This window comes from Asterias rubens, chromosome 5 (assembly GCF_902459465.1).
Source record: "Asterias rubens chromosome 5, eAstRub1.3, whole genome shotgun sequence".
Lineage (NCBI taxonomy): Eukaryota > Metazoa > Echinodermata > Asteroidea > Forcipulatida > Asteriidae > Asterias > Asterias rubens.
This window is the reverse complement of record NC_047066.1, coordinates 2,781,992-2,798,844: the sequence shown is the minus strand read 5'-3', so window position 1 is coordinate 2,798,844 and position 16,853 is coordinate 2,781,992. Positions and strand designations below refer to the sequence as shown.

At 38.2% G+C, this 16,853-nt stretch overlaps 1 protein-coding gene across 1 annotated transcript; it reads right to left on the bottom strand.

Annotated features, from left to right (window-relative positions):
• Positions 1 to 886: 886 nt before the first annotated feature.
• Positions 887 to 16,033, bottom strand: LOC117290076 (solute carrier family 43 member 3-like). Its single transcript, XM_033771323.1, has 11 exons — positions 15,526 to 16,033; positions 13,968 to 14,389; positions 12,401 to 12,482; positions 11,449 to 11,577; positions 10,899 to 10,991; positions 9,763 to 10,003; positions 7,115 to 8,143; positions 6,342 to 6,449; positions 5,078 to 5,267; positions 2,649 to 2,772; positions 887 to 1,360 (listed from the first exon to the last, which is right to left on the bottom strand). Exons 2-11 carry the CDS (start codon positions 14,369 to 14,371, stop codon positions 1,208 to 1,210), a joined length of 2,553 nt encoding a protein of 850 aa, XP_033627214.1. The 5' UTR covers positions 14,372 to 14,389; positions 15,526 to 16,033; the 3' UTR covers positions 887 to 1,207.
• Between the last annotated feature and the right edge of the window lie 820 nt (positions 16,034 to 16,853).

The window sequence follows — 16,853 nt, the reverse complement described above, 5'->3', positions numbered from 1 at the left end:
AATTGCACGGTTTTCTTTTTACCTCGTCGACTAACACGGTCGGCTATTTATGTTGCCGACCATGATAGTTCGCGACGTAAAAGGAAAACCTTGCAATTTTGAGTGATACTTGTGTGGATCATCCATTGTAGTCTACTTTTAATACATCTTTCAAACCATCTGCATTTCATAACAAACGGTTTCAAACGCTTTTTATAGACCAACTCGTCCGATCCAAGTCAATGTGTTCCTTTAATAACAGCTCTTTAAAGGTCTGTGATAAATATGATGCCTGTGGTGGTAATGTGTTCCAGTCTTTATAACTAGCCATTTTGGTCTTGAATGAATTTACCACCAGAAGCAATAACATTATTTTTAAGAGCGCCCTCACGTGGTCAAACATACAGCGGATAAGGAGCACCATTTACATAATTTATTATAAATGATAATAATTAGGGAATCAATGTGTGGTGAAGAGGTTTTCAACTAGTGGTTTAATCCCAACGAGGCTTGGTTCTTGATAATTTTACCGAGACGAAGTCCAGATCATTCAATTTCATGAGGCTGAAGACTCATTCAATTTCTTAAAAGCCAGCGGCAAGAGCTGGTCAACCGTTCAATTTCATCAAGTGTAAATAGATAGTAGAAGTTCAATTAACGCATGGTGAAAGAATAGTCTTGAATAACTATAAATGAGATAGAACAGAACAAAATAATGTGGCGTGTCATAGCGTGTCATGGCCGAACGGTTAAGAGCACCAGATTCAAGCTCTGGTGTTTGATCAGCAGTGGGTTTGAATCCCGGTCGTGACACTTGCTTTGTAAAATTGGGGAGGTAGTGCTTTCTGCTCTACCGGCCAGGCTTCGGACTGATGATACCAAAGCCTACATCCGTATGGACTGTAAAAGGGGTAACCCTGTTTCAGCCCTAGGAGTAGGAGGCAACGGCCTCTGGAAAACAAAAATGATTGACCCCAGTAAGGGCGCATTTTAAGTGTGTGACGTCACACTCAAGGGGTCTATTGGCCAGGAAAACCTAAAATAAGTTGTATGATCTTGGGCTTTCAAGGCAGTACATTTTCAGAGGAGTTGCCATAGAGACCCTCTTTGTTGTCGTCAACTGCATCATTATACTAAATAAAACATGATTATTTACCGGTGTCCATCTCAAGAAGTTCATACCTGAGAACTGGTGGAAGTCCATATTAATAGGCACCTGAGACTTAGTTCACATATGATCACAATCGTCTGTAAGTGTCAGTTCTTTCCTGGCGCTGTCTTGTAACTTGACTGCCCATTTGGAGCTATTCTTAGCGTAGATGTAGATGTAGATTGGAAAGATGAAAGTGATGACGTTCAGCACAATCAGGCCAATGTAAATCTGTCATATGAGAGAATACAAATTAGAAACAAGGAGGGAAACTAACTTGGTAAATTTTCAAAGACACTGGACACTATTGGTTATTGTCAAAGACCAGTATTCTCACTTGCTGTATCTCAACATATGCATAACATAACAAACCTGTGAAAATTTGAGGTCAGTTGGTCATCGAAGTTGAGAGAGAACTACGAAAGAAAAAACACCATTGTCACACAAAGTTGTGTGCTTTTCAGATGCTTGATTTCGAGGTCTCGAAATTAAATTCAAGGAAAACTACCTCTTTCTCGAAAACTACTCCAATTCAGAGGGAGCCGTTTCTCACAATCTTTTATACTACCAACCTCCCCCATTACTCGTTACAAAGTAATTTTATGCTAATAACTATTTTGAGTAATTACCATAAAGCTTTGCATAGTGTGAAGGATAAGAATAAACTGCAAATAATAGTAAACTTGCAGATACAACCATGTTAAAGGGAAGGTACACGTTTGATAGTTACTCAAAACAAATATTAACTTAAAAACTGACTTGGTAACGAGCACTGCAGAGCTGTTGATAGTATAAAACATTGTTGGAAACAACTCCCTCTGAAGTAATGTAGTTTTTGAGAAAGAGGTAATTCTCACTTAAATAATAAAAGACTTCTAGCTAGAAGTCTTTTATTCCTATCTGAAAGCACACAAATTCGTCCAACAAGGGTGTTTTCTCTTTCATTTTCTCGCAACTTCGATGACCGATTGAGCCCAAATGTTCACCGGCTTGTTATTTTATGCTTATGATGGGATACACCAAGTGAGAACACTGGTCTTTGACGATGACCAAACGTGTACCTTCCCTTTCAAATTCTCTTTTGAGCGAGTGTTGATCTCCTGAGGAGTATACTGTTCGAAACGTTTTATTAACCAAACCGTTTTTTTTTTTCCAGAGCTGATTCTTCTTCATAAGAGAATTATTATATTATGGTTGTACCCACAAGTTTATTATTATTTTTTGTTTATTCTTATGGATTGTGAAAGGGGTAACCCTGTTTCAGCCCTAGGAGTAGGTGGCAATGGCCTCTGGAAAAATAATTGTAGCCCACACCTTGAAGTGGCCTTCAGGCCTTGTGTGTCAGGCGACTTTTGTTGTGTTTCCTTTTTCAAATTTCATTGTGGCAATGATATTTTCGAAGTAAAACACTCACTCAAGAAGCTACAAAAAAGTTCCAAAAAATAATACCAAGGGTGAGCACAGAAAGTCTTTAAAAACACTGACGTAAAGTGTTTACAGAAGAAGTAATAAAACTTACCCAGAATGGATCATTGTTCAGACGGTTCTGTAGAAGGGTAAATAGAGGTCTCTGGATCAGACCCACTAAGGAGGCCAGCGACTCCACAAGGCCGGTTGTACTGCCAAAATACTGAATTGGGAAACTGAAAAAAAAAAAACAGGGAAAATCTCTTAAAGACAGCGGACACTATCGGTAATTGTCAAAAACCAGTCTTCTCACTTGGTGTATCTCAACATATGCATAAAATAACAAACCTGTGAAAATTTGAGCTCAATCGGTCATCGAACTTGCGAGATAATAATGAAAGAAAAAACACCCTTGTCACACGAAGCTGTGTGCGTTTAGATGGTTGATTTCGAGACCTCAAGTTCTAAATCCGAGGTCACGAAAATCAAATTCGTGGAAAATTACTTCTTTCTCGAAAACTATGGCACTTCCGAGGGAGCCGTTTCTCATGATGTTTTATACCATCAGCCTCTCCCCATTACTCATCACCAAGAAAGATTCTATGCTAATAATTATTTTGAGTAATTACCAATAGTGTCCACTGCCTTTACAAATTGCGCTAATAATATAAATGTAAGGTGCCACAGTGTAAGATGGCCTATTCAAAGGCAGCAGTAATGGGAAACATTATTAAAGCCATTGGACACTTTCGGTAAACAGTATTCTCCAAAGACCCACACTTCGCATATCACAACTTACATATAAAATAACAAACCTGTGAAAATTTAGGCTCAATTGGTCATCGGAGTCAGGAGAAAATAACGGGAAAACCCACCCTTGTTTCCGCACGTTTCGCCGTGTCATGACATGTGTTAGAAATAAATCTGTAATTCTCGATATCGAGAATGAATTGGTAATTGTTTTAATGTTTTGCTCAAAAAGTAAAGCATTTCATGGAATAATATTTCAAGAGAAGTCTTTCACCATTACCATCTGTAAACCCTGTAAGTTATTTGTAAATCTGTGAACTTTTAATTTTTGTTCTGTTCCGAAAGTGTCTCTGTAACACAAGGCATTTTACAGGCAACCAGTTCAAGGCAATCCCAAGGTAGAACTTTTTTGTAGTACACGTAAAAAAACCCAGAGAGCACTCATCGTGTCAGACCAGAAGTTATACCCCGTGTTCTGGATTCACTTAGCAAGCATCCTTCAGGGCCCAATTTGATAGCGCTGCTTAACGGTAAGCAAATTTTCGTGCTTACTGTAGCAGAAAAATTTGCTTAAGCCTTAGCGTATTTCACAGGTTAGCAGAAAACTTGGGCGGCCATATTGCGTGTTTACCATGGATTTGCATTGTGACGTCATTTATTTTTGTGCGGTAAGCACCAGAAGGTTTGCATGCCTTTTTGTATGCTTACGGTTAGCAGCGCTACCAAATGGAAATCGCGCAGTAAGCACAAAATTGGCCGCTAAGCAGCGCTATGAAATTGGGCCCAGGTCTCGAATTTCATCTTTGAGAGGGCAAGGTAAATTTCATGTGGAAAAGGACACTTCTATTGGAAAATCTTAAAAGCTATGGTAAACTTTTGAAGGCGCACCAAGGCTAAGACCAGGGGCCAGTTTCATAGAGCTGCTGAGCACAAAAATTTGCTCAGCATGAAATTTCTTCCTTGATAAAAACAGGATTACCCGCCAAATTTCCACATGATTTTCATGATAAGCAAACAACAACAGCTGAATACCAGTAACAAGCAATATGCAACCAGTGGAAATTTGGTTGGTAATCCTGTTTTTATCAAGAAAGAAATTTCATGCTTAGCAAATGTGTGTGCTTAGCAGCGCTATGAAATTGGGCCCGAGGCAACAAAAGGCCTGACCTTTTTTACAGGTTTCCTCAGACTTTCAGCTTACGTAGATACCGTTTTTTTAATGAAAAAAAAAGAGGATTTATTTAAACGATCTTAGCATAATAACTTAATTTTGAAAAATGGCCTTGCCGTTTGTCTGAAAAAATGTGTGGGTGGTCATTTTGAAAAAACCTCTTCATTCCTTTTTTGTTTTTGCCTCTTACCAACAATGCGATAGGCTGTTGAAAAAAAAAACCCTAAATTATGGACACAAAACGTAAAAGCTTGAGAACACAAAGCGTGAAAGCTTGCGAGAGTGCGAAAGCTTCAGAGTGCAAAGCCTGCGTACATAAATTTATCTTTGGTTTATAAGACCTACTCTGCAATCTGGGGTGTTCAAAATGATTTTAATCTTAATTTTATGAATTTTTATCAAATCAAACAATTAATTTTTTTATATTTTATATTTTATTTTGATTTATTTGTTTTGGGGTTGGGGTTTAAAACCAATGTATTTCTGGTTAAAACTGGAGAAATCTCATCACTGTTATACTCACAACAGGGCACATCCTTATTTATTTGTTTTGGGGTTGGGGTTTAAAAACCAATGTATTCTGGTTAAAACTGGAGAAATCTCATCCCTGTTATACTCACAACAGGGCACATCCTCCAGCTACTAGTGAGTACATAAAACCCCTTGAGAAGGCATGGAGCAGGAAAGATGCATACCGCACTTCAATTACTGTGACTAACATAGTTGCATTAAATGCAATGAACATGAAAGTTGTCAAAGCATACACTAAGCAGCTGTCGAGCAGATCCTGGTATGGACCCCTCTTACCACCTGAAAATCAAAACAAACACTCAATCAATCAATTCGTCACCTTTAACAAAATTTGTATACACCTGTATGTTTTTTTTTACAATGTGATATTGCCTATCAAATCATTCAAATCAAATCAAATCAAATCAAATCAAATCAAATCAAATCAAGTCAAATCAAATCAAATCGAATCGAATCGAATCGAATCGAATCGAATCGAATCGAACCGAACCGAACCGAACCGAACCGAATCGAATCGAATCGAATCGAATCGAATCGAATCAAATCAAATCAAATCAAATCAAATCAAATCAAATCAAATCAAATCAAATCAAATCAAATCAAATCAGTCAATATTTATTTCCATATAAAAATGTATAAACAATTTGATTTTATAGAGACTGAAACTGTATGGAGGCATGATTAAAGCAAAGAATTGTAGGCTGGGATGCCTTGTACATGGACAAAGCAAAACAAACCTGGAATGTACTTATAAGATATAACAAGGCTTGCGGGCCATTTCAAAGCGCGAGGCTACTAAAACTACTCTTGGCTATATCCACCCAAATCAACTGCCACCATGGGCAAGTTGTCACCTACTACAGAGGCTGAAACAGGGTCACCCCTTTAAAGTCCATATTATAATGATGTAGTAATAAGAGCCTGGTAGAGCAGAATGCACTACCAATCCAAACATTTTACAAAATAATTAGGGAATAACAGTGCGAGTACCCGGTCTTCACTGCTTGGTAATGACTGGGTTGGTGGCTGGCGCTGTTAACGGACCGAGCCGGAGGCGAGGTCCGTTAACAGCGCCAGCCACCAACCAAGGTTATGACCACGGAGCACAGCCAAGATTGCAAGTGTTTGATTTTTTCCCGAGGGAGGAAAACCGGATGGTCTGGAAAACCTTCGTGGCACAGCAGAGAACCAACGCACAACTCAAACATGGCCCTGGCCGGGAATCGAACCGGGATCACCTTGGTTAGAAGCGAGCGCTTTACGCACAAGCCAACCATGCCATCCATTGAACACCGATGGAGGTATCAGTCCCTACGAGAGAAACTAGTTTTGTTGATAGCAACACTGACTTACCTGCCATTCTCTTCTTGGTTCTGTTTCTATCCAGCAGAAGTCCGCAGAGGGGCGCTATGAATACACCAGAGACCTGGATGAAGGCCAAAGCTGTCGTATATTGACTCACTGTATGTCAAATAAAAATAAAACAGAGGGTGAAAGTCATTATTAAAGTGACACAATGCCTTGGATACGGCAAGTTGGTCCATGAAAAGTGTTTGAAATTGTTAGTTATGAAATCGATATGGTAAGAAAGATGTTTTAAAAGCAGAAACTAACAATCCACACAAACATGCCTCGAAATTGCATTAATTGCATGGTTTTCCTTTTACGTCGTGAATTAACACGGAACGCCTTTTTATGGAGTCAAGTTTAGTGCATCTATGCATCCTGTACCCAACTCTGCCTTCTTCCTCCTTAAAGACACTGGAAACCTTGGTAATTGTCAAAGACCAGCTTATTCTCACTTGGTGTATCTCAACATATGCACAAAATTACAATTTTTTTTTTTTTTTACCCAATTGGTCATCGAAATTGCAAGAGAATAACGAAAGAAAAAACATCCTTGCTTCATAATTATGTGTGCTTTAAGATGCATAAAAAAAGTTTCAGGCCCGTGGTCTTTAATTTTTTTGAGTGAGAAATTACTTCTTTCTCAAAAACTTCTCTAAAAATTGTTTTGAGTAATTACCAATAGTGTCCAGTACCTTTAGGAATGGAATTCAGAAGCGCTATATTTTGTCCGAATGCAACTCGCGCTTGTGTGATAACTATTATCAACCTATACTCACCCAAAGCTTGATCATTGTTTGTCAGTCGCACCAAGTCTGGGTTGAGAGTCCCAAGAAAGAAAAACATGTTGAGTTGAAGCAATGAGAACCAGATGAGTAGGAAGAGTGTAGGTAACGAGAAAAAACAGGATCGGAGAGACGGGTAGCGTAACTTCTTCATGGCTTCAGTCACGCTTTGTGCACAAGAAGTAACTTCTGTAATAGAGAGATCCCTATCCTGTGATGATTTGGAGTCAATTTCTTCAGATGTTTTCTCATTGAGTTTGCTCTCTGTGGCTTGTTGTGTCCTGTGGTCTGTTGAGGTGTCTGTCGTGGCTTGGGATGCCACCTGTCCACGATTTGCCCCATTTTTTAACGAGTCCTGGGACGTGGGTGCTTCGGTGTCTTCAATTGATGGGGTTGGCTTCTCTGATGTTGCTAGGTGTGGCTTCTCTGATGATTTGGTATCATTTGTTGTTGGGTGTGGCTCTTGTGATGATGCAGTGACATCTGTTGCTGGGTGTGGCTGTTGTTCGGCTAAGGCATTATCTGTTGCTGGGTGTGGCTGTTGTTGGGCTGTGGCATTCTCTGTTGCTGGGTGTGGCTCTTGTGATGATGCACTGTCATCTGTGGCCGGGTGTGGCTCTTGTGATGTGGCTGTATCATCTGTAGCTGGGTGTTGCTGATGTGATGATGCAGTGTCATCGGTTGTTGGGTGTGGTTCTTGTGTTGATGCAGTGTCATCCGTTGCTGTGTGTGGCATATGTGGTGATGTGACATCCTCAGTTGCTGGGTGTGGCTTGTGTGATGATGCAGTGTCACGGGTTGCTGGGTGTGGTTCTTGTGATGATGCAGTGTCATCTGTTGCTAGGTGTGGCATCTCTGATGTGGTGTTCTCTATTGGTGGGGATGGTATCTGTGATAATAAGATGTCCTCTGTTGATGTATGTGGCACCTTTGATGTATTGTCCGTTGTTTCTGGATGCTTAGTGTCTGATGATGTGTTTTCCTCAATGGCCAAATCTTTATTGAGCTGAGCTTTATTCTTCTCTGTATCGAACATAATAAAAGACATTGTTATCTGTTAGTTGAATGGAAGAAAAGAACATAACAAATGACATTGTTCTTGACCCAAATGTAGTAATTCCTATTATACACAAATGGAACATATCATTTTTGTTTTTTAAGCTGACCTGTCTTTATTCAACAATTGACTCACGAAGTGGTTTCTTTCCTCGCGTTTTGCCTCTAGTACCCAGGTTCAAATCATGATTGGGTTTACAGTCCATAACTGACAGCGTGGGTTTTTCCCTCGAATCATTCTCTGGGGATTTTCCTCCCACATCTAAAACTGAAACTACCTTTGGTTGTCTACTCTCCATTTGGTTATAATAACAATAATAAGACATTTGTAAGCGCCTAATGCAAAAAGCCTCTAAGCGCACATAGAGAACAATAAAATAAACAATGAGAGAAAGATACAAGATACAAATAAGCAAATTACAAAAAAGGAGCTTTAAACAACTGAGTTTTCACCAGGGACTTAAAACATTGTAAAGAATTAGCTTGGCGTATATGCACAGGAAGACTATTCCAAAGAAATGGTGCGGCGTAAGAAAAAGATCTATGGCCATAAAAAATGGAAGAAGCTCTAGAAGCAGAAAGCAATGACTGTTGAGATGATCGTAAAGTCCGAGTAGGGGAATAATATAGGATTTGAGGCATTGCATGGTGAGGAGGTATCAATGTATATTTGGTTTGTGGTAACACCATGTGTGTATCTACTTGCCAGGTAGAGTTGTTCTTAGAGAACTGTCTTGCTTTATTCTACTGCCACGGATTAGATAATCGGAGGTTCATGAGACTTCTCAGTCTCCTTATGATGACTAGAGCAAGCTAGTCGAAACGTTGAGACCAATTCAGAACTGACTCCGCGGCAGTACAGTTAATTACGATCCTATAAGCTAAAGTAGTAGTCCAGTCTATTTTCTATACCATCTGCCCTGGTAATAGCTAAAAAGCAGGACAGTTCTTTTCAGAACTGAGAAGTCTCCCGAACCTCCGATTATCTACTCCGCGGCAGTAGAATAAAGCAAGACAGTTCTCTAAGAACAACTCTATACCTTGCAAGTAGATACACACATGGTATTATCGCAAACAAAATATACATAGGAGAATAATGATGAACAAGTTCAGATAAATAGGCAGGAGATTGACATGTTTGAGCCTAGTACAGTGAATGAGTCCTTGGCTTCCCAACAAGCAGAATGAATGAAATGAAACCATCAACCTCTTTTAGTTTCCCTAGATTTAGTTTGTAACTTGTTGTTCACTGTTCACACCATGAGAGGGCGCTATATAACCAGTAAATTTGTTTTTGAGTCATGGACCTTCGCAAATACTTGGCAAGTGCGCAGTAGGCATGGAATGAGGTGCATGCTGGTCTAGCTAGCGATCAAGGTTGACCGCTAGCTAGACCAGCATGCAACTCATTCGATAGTTAGCGTTTGCGCAATGGGAATTTGCGAAAAGGTCTATGGTGCCCGGTTAAATATATTACATACATCTTCATTCATAGTGAGTAGGGATTCAGGTCATCACCAAAAACTTTATCTACTAAAGTATCAAAACCATTTTAGGCCTTTGATTTCATATTCCTAATTTTTTACCCATCACTGAAGAATACTGTTCCTTATCTTCTGTTCGACTATCCTCCGATTTGAAAGTATAGGTACCATCAACTCCTTCCAGATCGCTAATGGGTATTTTCTTCCTGTAGTCAGGGGGCAGTGGGTAGGGGATATGCCCTCTCTTTGGAAGTAAGATCGTATTAAGACAGAGTATGGAGGACAGCCCCGCCCAGATGAAGAATGAAGTCTGAAGTGTGATGCCATATTGCTCGTAGCCAAACTGAAAAATAAGAACAAGATATATTTGGTTTTAAAGGACAGGTTGCAAGAACTGCCAACTCTCCCTGATTCGATCTATAGGATCTTTCCCTGAGAATCAACCAATCTTTCCATGTTCTAATGAACACATTTCAAAAGCTCTCTAATTTTGTTTTTGGAAACTTTTTCTCTGTTTATGTTGAATGAAATTCTAAATATCTCTCTGATTGTTGTACAATATCTCCCTCAGTGCAAGATGCAAATATTGGCAGTTTGAATTGGTACAATCTCGAACAGGAAAAGAATAGACCTTTTGCGATAACAGGAAAGCTCCACTAAAACAATTGAAAACTGAAAACGTCCTCAATCTTTGAGCCCAAGTCCTAATTGTCGAGGTCTGAGTCCAAGTTCCAAATTATTTGGGTCGGATGTAATGTCAAGAATCACCTAGTTAAAAACTGTTTTTAATAAAATTAGTTGTTTGACCACTTGCAGTCAATCAAAAGGAATAGTTCATTTTTGATCACTATTCGCAGGATTATTAATTATGCTTAAAGGCAGTCGACACTATTGGTAAGAACTCAAAATAATTATTAGCATAAAACCTCACTTGGTAATGAGTGAGATAGTTTTTAAGAAAGAAGTAATTTCCACAAATTTGATTTTTGAGACCTCAGATTTAGAATTTGAGGTCTCGAAATCAGGCATCTGAAAGCACACACAACTCCATGTGACAAGGTTTTTTTCCCTTTCATTTAAGTACCTCGTAACTTCGACGAAATGAGCTCAAATTTTCACAGGTTTGTTATTGTATGCATAAGTTGAGATACACCAAGCGAGAAGACTGGTCTTTGACAATTACCAATAGTAAGAGAGAATGAAATATTCTAGATGTTTAATCTAAATTTGCAAATTACCTTGAAGATGATAAAAACAAATGCTGACGAATCAAAGCATCCAGATAGAAGAGAAATGAAGGTGGACTTCTTTCTTCCAAATAAGTTTGAAATCTGCAAAAAAGAAAGACACACTCTTGTCAATAATGTGCATAAAAGTTTCAGAAAGAAACACACCAGAATAGTTTAATTACTCAAAATAATTGTTAGCATAAAAAGTGATTTGGTAACAAGCAATGGAGAGCTGTGGAGAGTAAAAACATTGTGAGAAACGGTTTCCTCTGAAGTAACATAGTTTTCCAGAAAGAAGCAATTTTCCACTAAAGTATTAGAATTTGATTTCGAGACCTGAGGTCACGAAATCGAGCATCTGAAAGCACATTACTTCGTGTGACAAGGGTGTTTTTTCTTCCATTACTGTCTCGCAACTTCGACGACTAATTGAGTTCAAATTTTCACAGGTTTGTTATTTTGTGCATATGCTGAGATACACCAAGTAAAAAGACTGGTCTTTGACAATTACCAAAGGTGTGCAGTGTCTTTAGACAAAAAAATGATAAAATAAACTTACCTGCATATTAACAAATAACAGTTCGATTCCACCGACTATCAACAAACACATAGCTGGAAGGATGACGTCAGCCGACTCTCTAGAACTGAAGGCAACTAACAGCAAACTGGTCACCAAAAAACAGCTGCGTCAAAAAATCAAACAAAAACAACCACAAAATGTTTATGTTTTTGGCGCTCAACAAGTTTGCCCATAACAACAAACCTTTAAATGATTTGGGTATATTTTCAAAATGTCCATAGATTTACATTAACCTTACAGGGTTTGAAGATAATGATAGTGGAAAACTTCCCTTCAAAATACTGAGGTGCTGTAGTTTTTGAGAAATGAGTAAAACAATGTCATGAAAATACGTTTGTAATGCTTTAAGGCAGTGGACACTATTGGTAATTGTCAAAGACCAGTCTTCTCACTTGCTGTATCTCAACATATGCATTAAATAACAAACCTGTGAAATTTGAGCTCAATCGGTCATTGAACTTCCGAGATAATAATGAAAGAAAAAATACCCTTGACACACGAAGTTGTGTGCGTTTAGATAGTTGATTTCGAGACCTCAAGTTCTAAACTTGAGGTCTCGAAATCAACTTCGTGGAAAATAACTTCTCTCTCGAAAACTATGGCACTTCAGAGGGAGCCATTTCTCACAATGCTTTATACCATCAACATCTCCCCATTACTCGTCACCAAGAAAGGTTTTATGCTAATAATTATTTTAAGTGATTACCAATAGTGTCCACTGCCTTTAAAATAATTTTCGTCTCATGAAACAAAAATTATTTTCATGACATTGTTTTACTCGTTTCCCCAAAACTACAGCACCTCAGGACGTAATATTTTCAGGGAAGCTTTCTACTATCATTATCTTCTAACTGTCTTCAAAGTTTAGTGTAAATCTGTGGACATTGTGTTTTTTGTACTACAAAAAGTACATACACCCTTTAAAAGTTGCCTTTAAGTTCCAGAGGGATTGCTCTCTGGCAGTCTCTCTAGAACTGAAGGCAACTAACAGCAAACTGGTCACCAAAAAACAGCTGCGTCAAAAAAAAAAAACCCAAAACAACCACAAAATGTTTTTGTTGGCGCTCAACAAAGTTGCCAATTATAACAAACCTTTAAAGGGAAGGTACACATTTGGTAACTACTCAAAACAAATATTAACTTAAAAACTGAATTGGTAATAACAAGCATTGGAGAGCTGTTGGTAGTATAAAACATTGTGGGAAACGACTCCCTCCGAAGTAACGTCCAACAAGGGTGTTTTTTCTTTCTTTCATGTATTTTCTCGCAACTTCGATGACCGATTGAGCTCAAATTTTCACAGGCTGTTATTTTATGCTTATGATGGGATAAACCAAATGAGAACACTGGTCTTTGACATTATTACAAAACGTGTACAGTGCCTTTAAAGGAACATTATATAATTGTTTTTTTGCTAACAAAACCGTTGCTGGGAGTGTAAGCATTTTATGTAATCCACCATATACATAAACTGACAAACCTGTACAAGTTTGAGATCGATCGGCCATCTGGGTCACGAGAGAATAGTGAAAAACCAAAAGTTTTATGTAAATCTGTGATCTTTACGATTTTTGTTTCTTACCAATTCTGTAACGTTCCTTTAAAACTTTGGTTGCAAATGATTTCTAATGATATGGAATTAAGGTTTGCGGTAACACCATGTAATGACTATCTCTAAATGAGTTGGGGTGGTTCTGAAAAGAACCGTTGGTTTCAACTTGATGTTTTGATCAGTATGTTCTGATCTTTTTCTGGAGAAATCATTGATTTCTAATGAGATGAAATTTCCCAACCATGTTTTAGAAATCAGGAAAATTCTGAGTGAGTTACATACCGGTTTCCTCAATATAACATTCACTGATAGAGCATTCTTGGTTTCATAACTTGAAACATACATTAATAAATATTCTTTCACATGCTTTCCTATTCTGAATGATTTAAAACTAGAAAATACCATTTGCTGATTGTAACCTGCTTACCTACCAAAAAGTACTAGGAATAAATGCAAAATGGTCGGACGTTTCGACCCTTGCAGAGTCTTTCTCGAAGGCTGAATGAGAAAGACTCTGCTAGGGTCAAATTGTCAGGTCGTTAAAGGCAGTGGACACTAATGGTAATTACTCAAAATAGTTACTAGTATAACCTAATAACTTGGTAACGAGTACGATGGTCAAAAAATTGTGAGAAACGGCTCCCTCTGAAGTAACATATTTTTTTTTGAAAGAAGTAATTTTCCACAAATTTGATTTCCAGACCTCATCAGAATAGACTTTAAGGTTTCAAAAACAAGCATCTGAAAGCACACAACTTCATAAGACATGGGTGTTTTTTCTGTCAGTATTATCTCGCAACTTCGACGACCAATTGAGCTAAAATTTTCACAGATTTGTTATTTTATGCATATGTTGAGATACACCAAGTGGGGAGGCTAGTCTTTGACAATTATTAGAGGTGTCCAGTGTCTTTAACTTTTGTTTGATTCAGAAAGAAACGCTTACCTTGTCAATATTCTCATGAACAGTGTTCCGAATTTATCCAACATCAATCCCATCGGGAAGAGAAGAAACTCATAACAGAAGGTAGCCACGGTGAAAATGAGCTGAAGTTGGGCGTCTTGCTCTGGACAGCTCGGAAAACCCCTCAAAGATACCTCATCGACTCCAAAGGAAGCCGGTGTTGTCTGCCCAAAGACTATCACCTGGCTAGGGGTATTATTACCCGGTACTCCCGTTGTGTTGATGGTGGGAGACATTGTTGCTTCTGGACAGAGGTGACTGAAGTATCCATCTTGCTTCAGGATGAAGACGAGCGAGGCCCAGCCGAATGATATTCCACTAAAGAGCAGGATTTCACTGATACCAAAGCTTAGCGTCAGGACTCGATATAAACCTAGACTCAGCATCTCTTACATGTCACACTACTGTAGATTAATACGACAAATGAAGAAATAATCCACAATGTTACAAAATGCAAACAACCAAACATCAGAATTGTGTAAACAACCACTTATCGAAATGTCAATACGTTGCGATGCATATAGCGCCAAGGCTGTTTAAATGTTTTTGAGTGAACGACTACATGTTTGCAACTAGAAAACAAGTAATCTTATGATAAATACAGACATTACATGTTTTCAACGCAGAATAATTTGGAAAAGAAAAACTTCTGTCTTAAAAACAAAATATACATTAACAAATTTTGGGAACAAACATTCAAAGCAATAAAATAATTGGGGTTGTATGTTAACCAGCTAGAGTTGAAAAAGTCACGAGAAACAGTGAACTGGGCCCCATACCATAGAGGCACTTAAAGACTCTGGACACTTTTGGTAATTGTCAAAGACCAGTCTTCTCACTACTTGGTCTTTCTCAACATATGCATAAAATAGGAAACCTGTCAAAATTTGAGCTCAATTGGTCGTTGAAGTTGCGAGATAACTATGAAAGAAAAAACACCCTTGTCACACGAAGTTGTGTGCTTTCAGATGCAAAATCTATAAGCTTTCATAAACATAATCTACCCAGCAAGTACACATGATATTACCGCAAACCAAAATGGATAACCCCTATCCTGCAATGCCCCAGAATCCCATGAACTCTTTGATGCTAAACAACACATAATTAATGTCCCTATAAAAAAAGGAAAATGGGGGCGACATTCAATGAGTTTTCCCAACATACACACATAGAGCCCGTCATGCTCTACTGCTGCAATGGAAACATAATACAAGGGCTAAATTGAGTTAAAGATATACAAGAAATTGTATTATATAAACATTAAAAAGGGAAGTGTTTACAGAAAAAAAATGTTACAAAGATTATGTACAATTTGACAAGAATATATAGTATAGAACCAGTCCATTCACAATTTTCAGCACTTATTGTCCTTGCAACAACTAAAATCAGCTGTTGCAATTTCTTTTAGGTTTTCATTTACAGTTTTCGTGAATGCAGATGGAATTATTTAAAAGAAGAAACAAAAAAATGGTTCTACTATTAAACTACATAATCAGTGTAAGCTTTCAAATTGAAACTAAACAACGATTTCTATCCTTACCAATGCTGTGTGGAATGTCTGTAACATTTACATGACCAGACCAACTTAAAGTGCCTTTAATCGACCAAGCTAATATTAACACACACAAACATACACACACCAAGCCTGAATACAAAGTCCATTCCTACTATAGAAGCTGTAGTTTTGTCCATGTTCATCATGTATAACAAAGCTCACCATCATTTGAAAGAAGAGTGAGGTCAGATCTTTCCAATGATTGGTAAATAAAATCGGGTTGCTTTTATGCAATCTTTTCAGTTTCCAATTGGAGAGGCGAAAGAATTAAAATGCCCAACATGCTACGGAGTTCCCTATGTGCAAAGTCTTGTGGTTTACAAAAAAGTATTTTGGTTTACAGAACACACTGAGGACATTTATTGGCCGATTTTAATGATTTTTGATTTACACAAAAGGGGAAACTCAAAAAGACAATTGTTTAGTACTCTACTCTACAATGAAATCTTTAAAGCCATTGGACACTTTCGGCACAGAAAAAAAAAAGTTCACAGATTTACAAATAACTTACAGGGTTTACAGAAGGTAATGGTGAAAGACTTCTCTTGAAATATTATTCCATGAAATGCTTTCGTTTTTGAGAAAACATTAAAACAATTACCAATTCATTCTCGATATCGAGAGTTACGGATTTATTTTAAACACATGTCATGACACGGCGAAACTTGCGGAACCAAGAGTGGGTTTTCCTCGTTATTTTCTCCAGACTCCGAAGACCGATTGAGCCTAAATTTTCACAGGTTTGTTATTTTATATATAAGTTGTGATACACAAAGTGTGGGCCTTGGACAATACTGTTTACCGAAAGTGTCCAATGGCTAGAGATCGTAAAACTAACCTTTTGAGCACCAGTTGTGTGAGGATCTGCGTGTCATGCTTGAATTGTCAAACCATGTGGGAACCCAATGGGGTTTTATGTCAACAGAATTGGGGGCTGAAGTGAAGTGAAAGGGTTAGAGACCTCTGCCAAACAGCATGACAGATCAAGAGAGTCATGGTATTGAGTTATCAAAATGTGAGTGAATTTAAAGGGAATGTGATGTTCTTTACACATGCCGGGAAACATTGGATATTGTCAAAGGCTAGTCTCTACACTTTATGTGACCCCAAATAATGGAGGAATACCATGCACATTAATTGCTGGAATAGTTATTAAATAGTCATAAGAACGAACATCCCCTCTGCCCCCAAAAAACCCAAGCACCCCCTCAACCAAAAAACAAACTAACAAATTGTGGTCATAAGAAAGAACATCCCCTCTCCCCCCAAAAAACCCAAGCACCCCCTCAACCAAAAAACAAACTAACAAATTG

Excerpts from the sequence above, each read along its gene's own strand:
- LOC117290076 (XM_033771323.1), bottom strand. The coding sequence starts at position 14,371 with ATGCTGAGTCTAGGTTTATATCGAGTCCTGACGCTAAGCTTTGGTATC. Across the intron at positions 10,992-11,448 it reads TGTTATTTGTTAATATGCAG|ATTTCAAACTTATTTGGAAG; the intron begins GTAAGTTTATTT and ends TCTTTTTTGCAG. Across the intron at positions 6,450-7,114 it reads AAACAATGATCAAGCTTTGG|TGAGTCAATATACGACAGCT; the intron begins GTGAGTATAGGT and ends TTTGACATACAG.